This window comes from Psammomys obesus, unplaced genomic scaffold, assembly GCF_907164565.1.
Source record: "Psammomys obesus unplaced genomic scaffold, mPsaObe1.curated_primary_1811, whole genome shotgun sequence".
Taxonomy (NCBI): domain Eukaryota; kingdom Metazoa; phylum Chordata; class Mammalia; order Rodentia; family Muridae; genus Psammomys; species Psammomys obesus.
The window spans coordinates 19170483-19188543 of record NW_026592510.1 but is presented as its reverse complement, the minus strand read 5'-3'; the positions used below and the strand labels follow the sequence as shown (position 1 = coordinate 19188543).

Sequence of the window (18061 nt, the reverse complement as noted above, 5' to 3'; positions counted from 1 at the left end):
TCATCACAAATGAAAAGAGAAAAGCAATGATAGCCTGATAAAAATAAAAATAAAGTGTTCAGATATAACACATGACTTAAAGGGACCAGAGGTAGCTGTCAGATATAAGCAAAAATCAGCTGAAGGCATAAATTATAGCAGCAAGTAAGCAAATATTTACTAGTTCAAAAACTAATTCTATTCCCCAAAATACAAAGCTAAGAATAATTCAAGAATTTTATTATGCCAATAAAAAAGACCTAAGTAAATCAGAGGACTTTTCTTGAATGAGAAGACGGGTTGTAGCGAAACAACGATTTAAGGGCCTAGCAGATAACTAGGTGCAGAAAGCGCTTGAAGTGTAAGCATGAGGATCTGCGTTCAAACCCCCGTATCTGCACATAAAGTGATACATGGCCATGAGAGCCTATAATCTTGGTATTGGGAGGGGAAGAAAAGAGGATCCTGGAGACTCAGTGGTGAGTAAATCTAGCCAATGGATGAGCTCCAGGATCATTGAGGGCCTCTGTCTCAAAAAAAAAAAAAGTGATACAGTAAGATGCATGATGTCTTTAGTTGATGAAGCATGAGTTTGTTAAAAAAGCTTGATTTAAAATACAATTATCAGGAAAATGAGGGTTAAGAAGTGACTAAGATCTGAAGAGAAAGCAATATGTAAGCAAGTAAAGATAATAAAGTATGAAATATTTTCATAATAAAATGTATGTTAAGGTTATTTCAACCCGTACAGTATTTACAGTTATACCACCATTCATGATTAGAAACAGCTAGCAAAAATAAATTGCATAGGGAAGGTGCACATCTCTGTACACATACCTACACACATTGGTAACATGACACATCTATTTTAAAAGATATGTCAGCACTCTGGTGACAACCATCTTGGTTCTTAAGGTGGTTTATTGATAATAACACTGGTGGCCGCGACAGTGCTCTTTCAGGCATCTATCAGTGTTAAAGAAATGTTGGCTTGTTCCCAATATAACAACGGCAAACTGGCAGGATGAGCTGAATATTTACAGGCCCCACCATGATGGAAAAAGACTCTCACACAACATGGTACTGATGTAAAGACAGACAGCATGCCTGTAGAACAGAAGGCTCAGGAGTAGACCCATCCATTTATGGACACCTAATTTTTGACACAGGTGTCAAAAACAGACTGGAAAAAAGACAGCCTATTCAACTAGTGGTACTGCTAAAACTCGATATTCACCCTGAGCAAGATGAAAATAGATCCGTATGTCCCACTCAGTACATAGCCTAAACTACTGAAACAGCTAGAGGGAAACACAGGTACACACTTCAATATAGAGGTTAAGAACTTTGTGAATGGGACTCTAAAAACACAGAAGACAGCATGGAGAACTAACGAACAGGCCTTCATGAAATTACAAAGCATCTGTACAGCATAGAAAGCTCTCAGCAGAGCCAACAGTGAGTCTACAGAATAGAACATCTTTGCCAGCAGTATATCAGATTGAAGATTAACATCTAGAATACATAAAAAACAAACCCATAGAACTTAAAGATCAAATACTCCACCAGTCAAAACATGCATCCATGAAACATACAGAAGGCTCTCAAAAACACTGTAAAAGTATTCAACATTCATAGCCATTAGAAGAATCTACAGCTACTTTGGGTTTTATCTCCTCCTAGTCAGAACAGCTAACTTCAAGAAACCAAAGACCATGCACAGAGAGGACCTAGACCCCCTGCTCAGATGTAGCCCATAGACAGCTCAGTCTTCATGTGGGTTTCTCCAGTAAGGAGAGAAGAGACAGTCTCTGACATAAACTTGGTTGCCTGTTCTTTGATCACTTCTCCCTGGTGGGGTGACCTAGCCAACCCACAGAGGAAAAGGATCCAGACAGTCCTGATAGGACCTGATAGGCTAGGATCAGATAGTAAGGGAGGAGGACTTCCTCTATTAGGACTAGTGGAGAGGGATAGGGGAGGAAGAGGGAGGGAGGATAGGACCGGGAGGAGATGAGGGAGGGGGACAACTTGCTTTACAAATATTTTCCCAAATTACAGCTTTGTTCTTAAATATTCTAAGTTTGGTTATTGCTCTCCAGGAGCATGTACAGTGAAATGCTTCCCAACAGACCAGAAACTCTCTGGGCAATCTTCCAACGTTATACAATTCCCAGACAAACTGAGGACAATTATTTTCTATCTCAGGTTTGGGATCCTCTGTGATTGAGTTTTAACACAATAAAAATTATAAAATTGAATACATTTGCTATAGAAAGTGAGGCTGTTAAACGTCCATTCTATGGCACCTGAGTGAAGAGCAGTTTCTCCAGGAAGCTGTCTGAGGCCATCTGCAAAGGGTTCCCAGAACTTCTGCAAGAAGGCTGCCCCCAGAGCTGTGATGAGAACACACCACCTTGCTTCAGAGTTGACACAGTCCCTTCTAAAATACTGAGTATTTTAGATATTAAGAATGTCTACTGGACATAAACATAAGGTCTTTCTGTACATTTGTATGACATAATGTACAATTTCAGTCTTCGAAGTGATGCCAGTAGCTATCTACCTGTTTTCAGTCACATAAACAGGTCTTTCTCTCTTTTTTTCTTTTTTAAGGCTTTCTTCTTCACTATCTGGCTTTTTCTTCAAGTCTTAGCCATGATGGCAAGCAGGAGCAGGTGAAGTAGGTAAAATGTGGTTAATGTGGCCATTAAAATGGAATACAGTCAAGGATGAAGTAAATTGGATTATACTGCAACTCTGGTCATAGCAGAGATGTGATCATTTCTTTGATGGCTTTTCTTACTCTTCATCATTGTCGCTCCTTTACTATCCTAACCCCCATTCACCCCATAGCATAATACCATGCTTGGCTAAGTTTTTTCCCTCTACACCAGGCATTATCTGTTAATAAGAATATAGGTGTTCAGGAGTCAGGTTCAAAACCAAACACATATGTGCTCACCCTGTACTACCAGCATGGAAGGTCTATGTTTGCTCAGAGGTACTCCAGTTCTTAGCAGAGTGCTGGGCACATGCTCAATGACATCAAGACAATGATACTATACATTTGCGGCTATGATTTCTAAGATATACCATCACCTCAGGCTTGTGAAAGTATCTTTCAGAATAAAAAAAAAAATTATAGTAGCAAGAACAACTCAACAAATATTTTCTTTATATAGTCAACATTCAGACTTAAAATGAAAGACGATGGCATGGTAGTCTACTACCTGAAGACAGAAACTGATGGTACACACTTCCGAAATAACTACAGGAAGACTTCTTGCCTTCCTTACTCCTTCCCTCTCTGTCCCATCTTTTCTTCCTTCCCTCCCTTCCTCTCTCCCCTACACCCATCATCCACTTACTAATTTTGTACAAGCAGTATTACCTGCTAAGTAGTGTAATGTACTGACTTTTATGCTTATAGGGGTTTATCATTGCGAGATATGGATCACTTGTAGTTAAATGACTGAAATGATTTTGTGGGCTTTGAAGATTGCATTATGAATCTCATGGCCACAAACTCTTAAAGTGTAAGCCAAGTATTTCTTGTTCCATAGAGGTTTCTAAATCATCCCGCTCAAAATTTGTCCTTCTTCTCCAAACTCTCAGCCCTTAGAACTGTAACAGCCAAATGTTAACCAGGCCACACGTGTGTTCTTACAGTAGGAAGGGAATGTGGTAGGGTGGTGACTTCATGTGTCACATGTCTTTGGGTTTATTTTCTAGACCTTTCGCTTACTCTTTGAGGATTTCTAAATCTCCTTTTCTGGACCTGAAATACAGGTGCTGACACCTACCTTGGAGAAAAGCTTTGGGAATTTAATGAGACTGGTAATCAAGAATTCACCTCAACATATGGCAAAGAAGAGCCACTTTGTGGAAGTGAGTGACTCATTTTTCCTGGCTTGTTTGCATACTCATGTGGAGCTAATAGCAAGAAGAAATTTTAGCCTCACATATGAGATGGAATAGTCTGTGTGCTGTGATCTTCAGTGCTTAGAAGTGACATTCCCAGATTTCATAGACCCTGGGAAATAAAAGCCTGTATCATCTTGGCTATTTGGTAAGAACTGGAATCATTCATAGCACCAAACTAAAAATTTACATTCATATGGTAATAAGTAATGAAATGCTATACACACTAAGGCATTTGCGTTTGGGCCTTTATTTTACCATCATAGTTTGTATTATAATGGGTGCATTGTAAGGGGGCTTCAAAATGACAAATGCCATAATTGACTTGCTGATGTCAATGCGAACGACACGATTTCCAATATTTTATTTATATTTTCCTTCCCCTTTCACACTGATACAAATTTTAATTATGATTAAAATTTTATAAAAGAGAATTAAACACACAGACACACGCAGTGTCAGCTAATTACTGAAAGTCAGCCCTCGTGTCCACATGGACAATTATTCTGTTTAGAATGGATGAAGCAAACATATATTCTAATAAAATGCATAAGCCCCAACAGTATAGGCACAGGCTCTGTCAGCCCAGATGTGGGTGTGGTCACACACACACCTGGCATCATGGATTGCAGCAGGAGAGTAAGCCTGTGGCCAGCCTAGGCTACAAAATGAATTCCAGGCTACTCTGGGCTACAAGACCATCTGCCTAAAAACAATAGCACTGGGTACAGAAGCAGAGTTGAATTGTAACTGGGTTTCCTCAGAGACACTTGATGAAGCTAGGAGATGTCTTTTTATAGGGCCTTGTTGAAATTGAGTAAGTAGCAAGCGATGGTGTGAAGTAAGGGCCCCAGAAAAATTATGCTTTTTGTCCTTAGAGATTTAACCACGGGCACTATCAAGAGTAAAAATTTCCTAGCAATAAGTAAAATCCAAAACCTCCCAAGAGATTAAATTGAAGTACTAATTTTTACATATTTCCTATAAACTCATTAAGACATGAGTAGGTTTCCTAAGTAATGTTATTGGTGTAGAGGTTAATCTCTTGTTAGCATCCTGTGTAGCAAAGAACACAGGAGCAGGCATCCAATTTACAAGGCAAAGAAATCCATATTCATATTTTTCACTCTAAAAAGAATACTGTCAGTCATTTATAACATTTCTAAGCACAGTGGCAGGCATTTTCTGAGGATTAAAAAAATAATAATCAGAATAACTGCAGTGGGAGTTGGCACACTAAGCTCACTCAATAATTGCCCAAGACATTTACCACAGTTCTCTATGCAGGGCATCTAGGCCCACGGTCATCTAGTCTCACCAGGTTTTATGCTTCTTAGGATTCCCAGAATCCCGTGGAAAAGAGTAAAGTGTACTTATTTCTATAAATGGCACCAGGCTAAGTTCAGCAAAACAACTAGACCGTAGCCTGCTTTTCTCGCCTTTCCTGAAGGCACATAATATAATGCAGTTCCTGAATGTGGTACCTGCAAAATCTATATCAAATCTGCTTACTTTTCTCTCTCCCTGCATATTACCCTTACCTTGACCAGACACCTTTGATGCCACCTAGAACTTTCCTAGTAGAATATCTGCTTCCTCCCACACATATTGGATATATGTAACATGAGACTTTCCTGCTGTTTGGTTGCTTAAAAACAAGATTTGACCAGTGACACATGTGATGATAGCTATAGCAATAAGAACCAGCCTTATTTGAAAATATTATTGTAATAGTAAAAATTGCATATTTTCAGCGAAAGATAAAAAAAAAAAAACCACACAGCTAAATACAGCTAAGCAAAAAGAGGAAGGTAAGAATCCCTTAGAGCTTTCTGTCTTCAGTTTGTCTTTGCAGCAGTTCATGTCTCCAACACAATGTTTCTTTCTCGTCTAAGAGAAGGTGATGGAAACCCTGACTAACTCTCAGGATAATTCAAGTGAATGAGCCCGTTGACCAGCGCTTTTCCAGTCATAATGGACACCTTTGGACATCATCCTGTTTGAGACTGTTACTTAAGGTACAAAGTCAGGCAAGTCCAGGGAAAATTGGCTTCCATATAATTTGAACTTGCAGAGTGCTAGAGGACAGAGTGTATTGTCTGCGTGTCTGTAGACATAACAAAGCTATTTTCATTCACAGTCCTGGCAGAAGGCCTGTGGTAACTGCTCCGTGTGTCTGGTTACAATTATTTCACTATAGGGAATAATCCAGGACAGTACATCCCTACCCCGTCCGCTCAGCCTCAAGTTGAAATGTGTGCTGCTTTGCTGCTTTTAACCCCCACAAAACCTTGTCAACTCTCCTTCCTGATTGCCTTTTAATTCACTCATCCTTCTCATGCCAGAAACCTCAGCTGAATTCCAAGTCTGAACCACAGGATCACAGTACGCATGCAACTCTTAAGAGTGTGTACTAAGATCAGAAGGAAGGAGGACCTCCCCTATCAGTAGACTTGGGGAGGGGCATGCGTGAAGAAGGGGGAGGGGATGGGGCCAGGAGGGGAGGAGGGAGAGGCTTATGGGGGGATACAAAGTGGATAAAGTGTAATTAATAAAATTAAATTAAATTAAAAAAAAGTGTGCACTGGAAAGGGTGGATGCAGTGCCTGGTCTCTTGTCCTTGTAAGTGAAGAGAATCCGTGCACATGGATGTCTCACTGCATGTGGATTTCCTAAGTTCCAAGAGAAGTAAACGCCTGCTAACAGAAACGAGTGGGCATGTCTCTTGCAATGCCACCTCCATAATCAAACACATTTGTGTTCCCACCCCACTGCACGTTTCACAGAGCTTAATGCGGCTCTCCACCAAACAGTTAAAAGTGAAATGTGTTTTTAATCAGGATGACAACAACAACAACAACAACAAAAAGAAGATAAGACTGGTTACAGGCTATCATTACCCAGACGCTAATCCTGGTATTTGGGAATGCCTGTAGCTATCAAGTCCTTCTTGTGTCATCTCCCTTGATGATGTTCAGCTCTAGGAATATGAGGCTCCCAGTGGGTTGCTTTAGCTCAGAACTACCTTGTAACAAACTTCAGATAACAGCCGCAGGTAACTTATAAAGAATGGGACATACATTAGGGCTTCACCCTCCATTTTTCTTACATATCAATAGGATAGCTTGTAGAGAAAAGGTGAGGCAGAAGACAGAGGTTGTTAAGACAGAACGGCAGAAAACCTGCATGGATGGGCTTTTCAAATTGCAAAAAAAAAAAAAATGTTCATTGTTGAATGTTTTGAGAAAAGGCCATTCAGAACTTTATTTCAAAGTCACAGCAGATGGTGTGAATCTTGCTTTGGCTTTGCAGCACGTCTTTTCACTTGGGCCATTGGGTCTGATGGGATCTCTCCCACTCAGACTGAAGGTGGAAGGACTTCCCTTAGGGAACTCACCGTAAACAAAGGAGGGAAAGTCACTAACAACTATCAATGGAAGGACCTGGGGGGTGGAAACCACGTACATACAAGCAAGTAATTCTGCCAGCTCATTAAGGACTGAGTCCTCTTATAGAAAGAAAAAAAAAATAGTTCTAACAGATGAATTAATCTGTTTGTTAAGAATCATACTTCTTAAAGATGGCATACTTAGATGTCTGAAGAGAATACAAAAGAAAGCACTGCCCCAGCTTGAATCATCAAACTAACCATTTCTATTTTCAACCATGTCTTATGCCACCCACAGTCGTTCCCTCAGGAGTATTTTTTTTAAGCTTTCATGAATGAATCGTGTATATATGCCAGTGAACATTTGCTTCCCTGGTGATATTTTAGCTTTCATAGCTAGTGACTTGTAAAAAAAATTCAATTATGCCCTACCTAATTATCTCCGGATACACTATGCTGCCTCAAGGTTTTTCCCTAGTGTTGAATATAATTGTTAGCTAAACATAAACAAAGATTATAAAGCATAATTCTTATTCCCAATGAATTTAAGTTTCAGTAGGAAAGTGTTACATGTAAAAATATCAGCACCACAATAATTATCTAAACAATATAGAATATTCTATAGTCTGTGTATATTTCATATGTACTCATATGATGTTCTAAAAACTAGTGGGAATAGGAAACAACAGACAAGTAATAAAGAGAAAGTGCACGAACCCATTTGGCAAAGTGTGCATGTGTACATGTGTGTTTACGAGGCACTAGAATAGCTAAGGGTCAATGTGTACCAGGCATACTTCTAATACACTTCCTTGTTTATTCTCTAAGTTTACATTTAGATATAGTAGGTTTTCTCGAAGCAAGTTATTCCTTAGCCTGCTTAGCTTTCCTCAAATTAAATTTGAGGAAAAGGCTTCCAGATCATTTAAACCCTTCATGGGAGGGTCTTTTTAGTCATAACTTTTATATATTAAATAATTTCAGAAGTTCCTACCTGATTCAATCCCTCTTGTTCATCACTCATTATGTAGATTAACATTTCCTGACTCCTGAATGCATATTCTCTACTTCCTATGAAAAGTCCTTTGCCAAGCCATGAGCATGGGAGATCTTTCCATCTTCTCATATCTTCCTCTAATTCTTTCTTCAGAGACTTGAAATTTGTTTCATACAAGTCTTTGACTTGCTTGGTTAGGGTTACACCAAGGTACTTTATGTCATTTGTGGCTATTGTGAATGGTGCTGTTTCTCTAATTTCGTGCTCAGCCCTTTTGTCTTTTGTATACAGGAGTGCTACTGATTTTTTTGAGTTAATTTTGTATCCGGCCACTTTGCTGAAGGTGTTTATCAGCTGTAGGAGTTCCCTGGTAGAGTTTTTGGGGTCACTCATATATACTATCATATCATCTGCAAATAGTGATAATTTGACTTCTTCCTTTCCCATCTGTATCCCCTTGATCTCCTTCGACTGTCTTATTGCTCTAGCAAGGACTTCCAGCACTATGTTGAAGAGATATGGAGACAGTGGGCAGCCTTGTCTTGTCCCTGATTTCAGTGGGATTGCTTTAAGTTTCTCTCCGTACCAAAAGCAATCTACAGATTTAATGCAATTCCCATCAAATTGCCAACACAATTCTTTACAGACCTGGAAAGAAAAATTCTCAACTTCGTATGGAATAACAAGAAACCGAGAATTGCTAAAACAATCCTCTACAATAAAAGATCTTCTGGAGGTATCTCCATCCCTGATCTCAAACTGTACTATAGAGCAACAGTTATAAAAACTGCATGGTACTGGCATAGAAACAGAATGGTGGATCAATGGAATCGAACAGAAGACCCAGAAATAAACCCACACACTTACGGACACCTGATTTTTGACAAAGATGCCAAAACCATACAATGGAAAAAAGATAGCATCTTCAACAAATGGTGCTGGTCCAACTGGATGTCTACATGTAGAAAAATGAAAATAGATCCATACTTATCACCTTGCATAAAACTGAAGTCCAAGTGGATCAAAGACCTCAACATAAAACCAGACACATTAAATCGGCTAGAAAAAAAAGTGGGGAATGCCCTAGAACTCATTGGTACAGGAGAAAACTTCCTGAACAAAACACCAACAGCACAGGCTCTAAGAGCAACAATCAATAAATGGGACCTCATGAAATTGAAAAGCTTCTGTAAAGCAAAGGACACCGTCATCAAAACAAAGCGACTGCCTACAGATTGGGAAAGAATCATCACCAACCCTCTATCTGACAGAGGACTCATATCCAATATATATAAAGAACTAAACAAGCTGAAAAGCAACAAACCAAGTAATCCACTTAAAAAATGGGGAACAGAGCTAAAGAGAGAATTCTCTGCAGAGGAATATCGAATGGCAGAGAAGCACTTACAGAAAAGCTCAACCTCATTAGCCATTAGGGAAATGCAAATCAAAACAACCCTGAGATTTCACCTTACACCCATCAGAATGGCCAAGATGAAAATCTCAAGGGACAACACATGCTGGAGAGGTTGTGGAGAAAGGGGAACCCTTCTCCACTGCTGGTGGGAATGTAAACTTGTACAACCACTCTGGAAATCAATCTGGCGCTTTCTCAGACAACTAGGAATAGCGCTTCCTCAAGATCCAGCCATACCACTCCTAGGCATATACCCAAAAGAGGCGCAAGTACACAAAAAGAACATTTGTTCAACCATGTTTGTAGCAGCTTTATTTGTAATAGCCAGAAGCTGGAAACAACCCAGATGCCCCTCAACTGAAGAATGGATGCAGAAACTGTGGTACATCTATACAATGGAGTATTACTCAGCAATGAAAAGTAAGGGAATCATGAAATTTGCAGGTAAATGGTGGGACCTGGAAAGGATCATCCTGAGTGAGTTGACCCAGAAGCAAAAAGACACTCACGGTATATACTCACTCATATAAACATACAATATAGAATAAACCCACTAAAAGCTGTACATCTAAACAAACTAAGCAAAAGAGAGGACCCTAACTAAAATGCTCAATCCCCATCCTGAAAGGCAAAGAGGATGGACATCAGAAGAAAACGAAAATAGGAAACAACCTCGGAACCCGCTACAGAGGGCCTCTGAAAGCCAGAAGAAAACAGGAAACAACCTTGAAACCTGCCACAGAGGGCCTCTGAAAGCTTCTGCAGTATAGACTGTCAAAGCAGATGCTGAGCCTGATGGCCAACTGATGGGCAGAGTGAATGGAATTTTATGTAAGAAGTGGGAAATAGTAAGAGCTGGAGGGAACGGGAACTCCACAAGCAGAGCAACAGAACAAGATAATTTGAACACAGGGAACTTCCCAGAGACTCATACTCCAACCAAGGACTATTCGTGGAGATGACCTGGAACCCCTGCACAGGTGTAGCCCATGGCAGTTCAGTGTCCAAGTGGGTTACATAGTAATGGGAAGAGGGACTGCCTCTGACATAATCTGATTGGCCTGCTCGTTGATCACTTCCCCCTGAGGGGGGAGCAGCCTTACCAGGCCACAGTAGAGGACAATGCAGCCACTTTTGATGAGAACTGATAGACTAAGATCAGAAAGAAGAGGAGAACCTCCCCTATCAGTGGACTTGGGGAGTGGCATGCATGCAGAAAGGGGAGGGAGGGTGGGATCGGCAGGGGAGGAGGGAGGGGCTTATGGGGGGATACAAAATGAATAAAGTGTAATTAATAAAAAAATAATAATAAAAGATTAAAAAAAAAGTCCTTTGCAACGGTGAGCTCAACTTTTGAGTTTCGTAAGTGAATGTCAATGGTTTACTTTTCCACAGTTGTAACTGCAGTCTCAGATCAGGACGGTTTACATCAAAACATGGAACATTGCTCCAAGCACTCTACTTTTCTGAATGTCAGTTCTCTCAACTTTATAAATTGTTTTACAGGAAACATGATTTTCCATCACTCCCTTTCACCATCTGTCTGCTGCGTCGAGGGCACCGGTGAAAAGTGTGCTCTAGATGCGGACGTGCTGCCGTCTGGCACTGGGTAGCTGATATCGCCCTCTCTGTCTAAAGCACTGGCTGAACACGGAGCTCTAGATGCAGACATGGTGCCATCCAGCACTGTTGAGCTGACATCCGCTGCGCATTCACCACTCAGCTGAAGAAGAGGCCCACTCACCACAATACTCATCCTAGCTGAACTTCTCCAGCTGGACTCCATGTCAGCGCGTAATTTTTAATAATGGCTTCCACAGCAATCAGTTTTCTAGTGACTACTGACTCTGTATTTTTTCTATCAGCTGAAAAACCATGACGTTATTTTAAAATCTCCAAGATCCCAAATACTACAAACTTTCTGAGGCAATAAATGTGCCAAGATCATTCCAACATAAAAATTAGTTCTTCTCACCTTTAAGCTGATGGTGTTTTCATTTACCTTAAAATTGCTCATGGGTTTTAGAAGTATATATGTGTGTGTGTGTTTCTCCCATAAACATGGGAGAAATCACTTAATTAACCAGAGAGGCAAGGCTCGCAAAAAGAAGAGAAGGAGAAAGAGTGAGAATCATCCTCTCAGGAAGAGAATCTGACATCTCAGGGTATCTATGCGACACTGGCCTCCTGACCCTTGGCAAGCCTCTGAGCCCGCAGATGGTCAAGTACATCTGGAAAATGGTGCAGTGCTGCAAACAACCTTGGCACACTTCCACGTGCGCTATTCATCCTTAAATTACACCTCACGCCTGGATGCTTAGCAAGATGTTGCTGGATTGTACTGCTCAGAGAATAATGATAAGAAAAACACATCTGCACACATCCAGCATGGATGCCATATTTTTTCTCAGGAACTTTACAATGTAGTTGATGGGAATCTCTGAATGTGAACCCAATGTGAAACGCTGATTGTGAAACACAATGACTCTCCATTGTTTTTTCAATTCTAAAATAAATTACGTTTATTTATTTGTATTTATGTGTGTTGGGGAACGTGCACTTATGACAGAATGACTGTGGAGGTCAGTGGACAACTTACAGAAGTTAGTTCTTTCTTCCACAGGGTGGGTCCTGGGAATTGAACCAAATTGGCAAGTTTGATGGCAAGTGCCTTTACCCTCTGAGCCATCTCAACCAGCCCAGAAGCTGATGGCTCTCTCTCTCTCTCTCTTTCTCTCTCCCCCTCCGTTTCTTTCTCCTCCCCCTCCCCCATCTCTATTGAGACAGGGTTTCTCTGTGTAGCCCTGGATCTCCTGGAACTCACTCTGTAGAGCAGACTGGCCTTGAACTCAGAGATCCACCTGTCTCTGCCTCCAAAATGCTGGGATTAAAGACATGTGCCACCACTGCCCAGTGAGGCTGATTTTTCACTTTGGCATATAAGAACTTATTACATCAACATTTTTTGCAATGCAAAGTTTGTACATCCAAAAGAATAAGAATGGCAGCTCTTTCGAGTTGTCACAGAAAAATTACTTGATGAGCTAGTGGTCATTAGGTTTAGATAAGAGATCTGCGCATGTTAAACTTATCAGCTGCTGTTTTGTATTTGTTCTCCTTGTCTTTAGCTGAGGCCAGTGGAAAAGTACCATCAGTAAAGTGACTTGAATTCTTAGTGATATCAACAAATCTCTAAGAGGTAGGTGGATACCAGGAACTCAGAGGAAGCAGGCTAAGGGAAGCTGATTTTGATTTTTCCTCTGTGTCCCAATGCCAAGCAAATACAAGAACCTAGTGAACCCCTAGGGCAGGATATAACTGTTTTTTTTTTTTTTTTTTTTTTTTTACAGCGTAGGAGTAAAAGGGCCATGCAGTTAGACAGAGCTTAATCCCTGTGCCTGAAGCCCACTGACCTGAAGGCTCTGCCTATCTGCTGCTTGGCAAACTCTGTGTGGACAGGCTGAGCATCTGGAGAGGAGGGTAGCCTTGCAAGCAGCAGTTCTACCTGCTGCTGCTCCCTCTCCTTCAAGGTAGTACCATCAGCTTATGCTTGCCAGGTGCTGTACATCAAAAGGCCAGGGTTCCTGGTTACTGAGCATAAGAGAAGACTAAGGTCTCAGGAAGTGGGTAATGAGCTGGGCACAGCCCAGGCTTTGCTGGAGAGCAATTGTAGCCTCTATGCACTGTCATTTGAGCTCCTCTCTACAATTTCTTCCTTTTAGATAATTTTTGCTCGTACGCCAAACCCAGTGCTTATGCTGATGCCAGTTTAATGCCACGACTAACCCACTCCTACAGAATTCAAAACTCTTTCCTATACTTTTCATCTTACAGGCAGAGGTTAACCTGTAGGTCAGACCAATAGAGTTACCAGGAAAGGCTTATTCCTTCTCATTTTATTAGACTAATTATTTGCCACTTAGTGTGGGGCCATGATTGAACTGGCTTGCTTGAAATACAGTGGTTTCCAGGTAACTCGTATTTGAAGAATATAGGTTACCCACTACTTGTGCCAATTTTGGCAGGAACAAATGTTAAAAGTTCTCAATGCAGAAAATCAAGGAAAACACCTGCCCCTTCTCAATGTGTTCTTCAGCCCCCAAATGACCTTGTGTCACTGAGTAGGGTGACAGAGGTTTAACACTAGGGTTGTAGACGATAGTTTAAATAGTGTTTAAAAGAATTGTCATTGGAAGAAAATGGGTTGCAGTAATTTCTCAAAGAGTGAAGAATCAGCTTAGTGTGTCCAGTGGCAGTTATGATGTTGGAAGGACAAGTCTGAGCCTGAGATTCTGGTCTTTATGTGGGAGTGAGGTGGTGATGAATTCCGTAATTTTTGTTTCCCTTCAGTATTTCATGGATAGGAAAATGTTCCAGAGAAACCACCTAGAATTTCAGGAAAAAAATTCTTTTCTTTCAAAGATCCTGTTCAGAGTCCAGCAAGTTAAAAAACACAGACACTTCACTAACTTGTGCTGCCAGAACACTGAGTGAAAAGTTGTAAAGTGAGAATTTCTGTGCGTAAGTGCCGGTTCTTTGCCAAACCCGAACATTCAGCACCTTAACAGATAGGGTATGTTTAACATGACTTCACATTTAGCCTTGTCAGAAAGGAACCCAAAGAGGGCTGGAGAGATGACTCAGCGGCTTAGAGCACTGGCTTATCTGCCTGAGGACCAGGGTTCAATTTTCAGCATCCACATGGTAGCTCAAAACTGTCTGTAACTCCAGTTTCAGGGGATCCTTCACACACTCCCAGACATATCTGTAGGCCAAACACCACATGTACCCAAAAGCTATACATAGTTCATATATATATTCATTCAAAGGTTTACCCAGTGAAGAAGGCAGGTGGCCACCCAGAGCAATGGCCCCAGACCTGGAGGTTGTGTTTCGCTTTCTTTTCAGTGCATTACATAATGCAGACACACTGTATTAGGGCAGCATTAACCTTGATTCCTGACTCCTTACCAAGGAAGGAGCCATTTGGATACTGGGAGTGAACTAGCCCACTCTAATGTCAGAACCCAAGCTTCCTCAGTCTCATGCCTCTTTCCTCCTGCCTGCTAGTGCTGCACTCTAGGGAGCACATAGACAGAAGGGTTTCCATCATCCCCAGGGGAAGAATGCAAGGCTCATTTTGGAAAATGTTGACATCATTAGTCCAGTTCTATTTTCTTCATGTCTTTATGAAGAGAAAGCCTCAGAGAACAGACCCTCAAATCACCCTTTAACAAAAATCCTTAGACCAGATGTGTATAGAACTCATAAATTTGTTTTCAGAAATAGTGCTAATTGCTGGTATGATACAAAACCTTTATTGGGGGCTGAGCCAGGGGGTCATAATCATATGTGTGAATATTGATACAGTGAAGATAGGCATCTTCACAATGCATGGGATAAGGTCAGACTGAAATAGCAAGAAATACCTTTATCAAATGAATGCGGGTATTAAATCTACAGGAGAACTTTGTTTCCAGGAAATTTCAGGTTTTGAAATTGAGGCAAAGAGATTTTAAATCTGTACAAAGTTTTCAAAGAGCTATGTCAAATGTGTCCAGTTGTTTTTAGAGAAGAGGAGGTAGGTTCCATATACAAACAGTTTATGCAGTGTATTTCAAAAGGCTTCTGAACACAGTTTGACTAGAAGGGCCAGGAGCAAAGCTGAGATTAATGGGTTGTCCTTGTCTGTGGGGTCCTGCCATGTGACACTGACATATCCTGTTCTATAGAGTCAATCTGTGACAGCACTGTTGTGACAGAATCCGAGCGGCCTAGCAGAGCTACAGAGAAGGGGACCAGAGAGGGAGGCCTTCCTAACCAGTCCGAGGTTCACAGGAACGCAGGACAGGACTGTTGCAACCAAATGGCTAATACTGTGACTCCATAATGAAGGAACCACACAGCTTGCTTTTTAAAGCATATATAAACTCCAGCCTTCTCTTTGAATGAGTCTTATTGGTTGTTTTGTGTTTTGTTGTTAGTTTGAGATAGGCTCTCATACTCTCTAATGTATCTATCGCATGCTGACTTGTTATGTCGCCCAGAACGGCCCCACACTTGCCATCTTCCTGCTCCCACCTCCCAAATGCTGGAATTACAGGGGTGAGTCATTATTCCCACCAAGGAAAAATGTCTGAAAGCCAAAATTGCTGGACTTTTAAACACTGGCATGGGAGTTATCTCCTGGACTCCTGTGCTAAAGACTACATATATCAGGAAAGGGAGAATGCTCTTAGTGATAGGGGCTTGTCACCAGTGAAGACAGAGAGAGACCCAGGCTTACTTGGCTTCCAGGGCCAGGGCAATGATGCCAGCAGCCATGGGAGCTGAGGCTGATGTCCCAGTATGATTGTCCGTGCATCGCTGCCTTAGGTCAGTAGTAATCTGAAAAATAAAAGCGAAAAAAAATTTAGACCCTAAGTACAGTCCGGGTCATAGTAAGAAGTTTACTCGCCAAAGTGGATGGAGAAGAATTAAAGATTAACTTTAAATTCAACGTTTCCAGACAATATGACCACTGATTTTCAAAGAGCTGCCTGTATAAATCAAACGTGACTGGAAACTGACTTCATTAAAACCAGAAAAGGTACAGGGTAAGCCATAGTTCAGAACATCAAGGTTGCAGATGTATCTCCAGAAAATCTGGTATACACACCTTGCGTGCCCTACGTTAGTTCCACTCTGGATTAAAAATGAAAGTCCTTTCATTGACCCACATTTTAAACCAAATATGCTGAATAAACACCCAGACACCAAACCTAGTGTCATTAGATGAAGGAATAAATGACACAGCTTCATGTTTTCTCTAATTGGTAACGGGGAGGAGCAGCGAGAGGTTTCAGGCAAAAGTTTCTGCCACATAAGTGACCTTTGCTTGTGGACCTTTCTAGAATTCATAAAAATGTTGTATGGATGAATTAAGGCTTCCTCAAAGGTTTCATTTGCATGGGCAGGAAACGCAAGGCTGGAGCTCCCGCGCCTCACACACAGCTAAGGCAGTGTCTGCTTGCTACTTTTCCATTTTTAACTTGCAATCTAAATGTGAAAACCAGATCATTTTATTTTCTTGGCTTGAGTCCAGTTCACCTCAGTTCTGACTGAATTCTATTACTATCCAGCAGAGGCAATGCTTACCAGCCTGTGTTTCATTATTGTCTCACTAAGAAAGAAAATTAAATTTAAGTTCTCTTTAACAAGAGAAATTAAGTACTATAGAATATGACTTTGGAACCATCGTAATACGGCTCAGATATTAAAAAAAAAAAAGTCTTCCCTCCTGGACAGGAATCCATTTTGTTCCCTTGGGACTGACTTTATGTTTGATGGGGAGATGGATCAGTGTACTCGCTGCAGTCACTGGATGACATCAGTAAACCTTTCTTTGGCAGGAAGACAAGTGTGTCACCACATATTACAGAGAAGAGAGCTGATGTGAACGCTGAGCAGAAAGACAGTGAGTCAAGGCAGCAGAAAGCACAGCCTTTGTTTTTCTAAGAGGACTGGGAGGTGCTCTGAGCTTGGTGTAGGAGGCAGATGGACACCCCTCCCCCACAAACACCCTTACAACTTTCTCCTATGCCACAAGGGCTGAATAGAATTTTCCGTCATGTTATAGAAGTAGAGCAGCGAGCGTCTTGGCCCTCTCAGTTTTCCACAACAGAAGACGCCTATCATCTTTTCCTTATTTCTTTTGACATGTGCTATGCTACCAGGCGACCTGAATCACATAAGTATGAACACTGACATAAAAGAAATGGGAGAAGAAACTTGTGGAAACAGAGATATGATTACGTAGGTGAACGGAACTGTATTCATCTATATGTAAAGGTTTTTTTGACAGACTTTTAAAAGCTGTACAGTAAGGTAACCCTCCTGGTAATTTCTGTGTGTATAGTATTATTAACTATACACTGCTGTCACGGATCTTTAGGGCCTGTCTCATCTGCATGAATGAAACTCAGAATGACAACTGTTCTGACTTCCTCCTCCCACCATTAATATGCTTCCTGTTTTGATGTGGTTGATTAAGTAGCTCACCTAAGTTAAATCATTTAGTGTTCGTCTCTAATTGAGATAATTCACTTATTGAAATAATTCACCTACAGGATGTCCTGAAGCGTCATCTATACTGTAGCATGTGACAGTGATTCCCTATTTTCAAAAAGTGACTAATACTCCAAGGTGCAATACTTTCTAAATTACGCATATGTTGATGGACATCGGGCTTGATTCCATATTTGGCTGATAAGCAGTGCTCCAAATGTACACGGGAGTACACAACGCTTTTGAAACCCGATATTCAATGCTCTCAAATGTAATACCAGAATTGGGGTTGCTGGATCATTAATTTCAA

At 41.0% G+C, this 18061-nt stretch overlaps 1 protein-coding gene across 5 annotated transcripts in view; it reads right to left on the bottom strand.

The window, feature by feature from the left end:
• Window positions 1-18061, bottom strand: part of Pcsk5 (proprotein convertase subtilisin/kexin type 5) — a 429034-nt gene that overhangs the window by 209387 nt on the left and 201586 nt on the right. For all 5 annotated transcript variants that reach the window (XM_055613830.1, XM_055613831.1, XM_055613833.1 and 2 more), the window contains exon 9: window positions 15992-16092. In XM_055613830.1, coding sequence (XP_055469805.1) covers window positions 15992-16092 — 101 coding nt within the window. The remainder of the gene's footprint in view (window positions 1-15991; window positions 16093-18061) is intronic.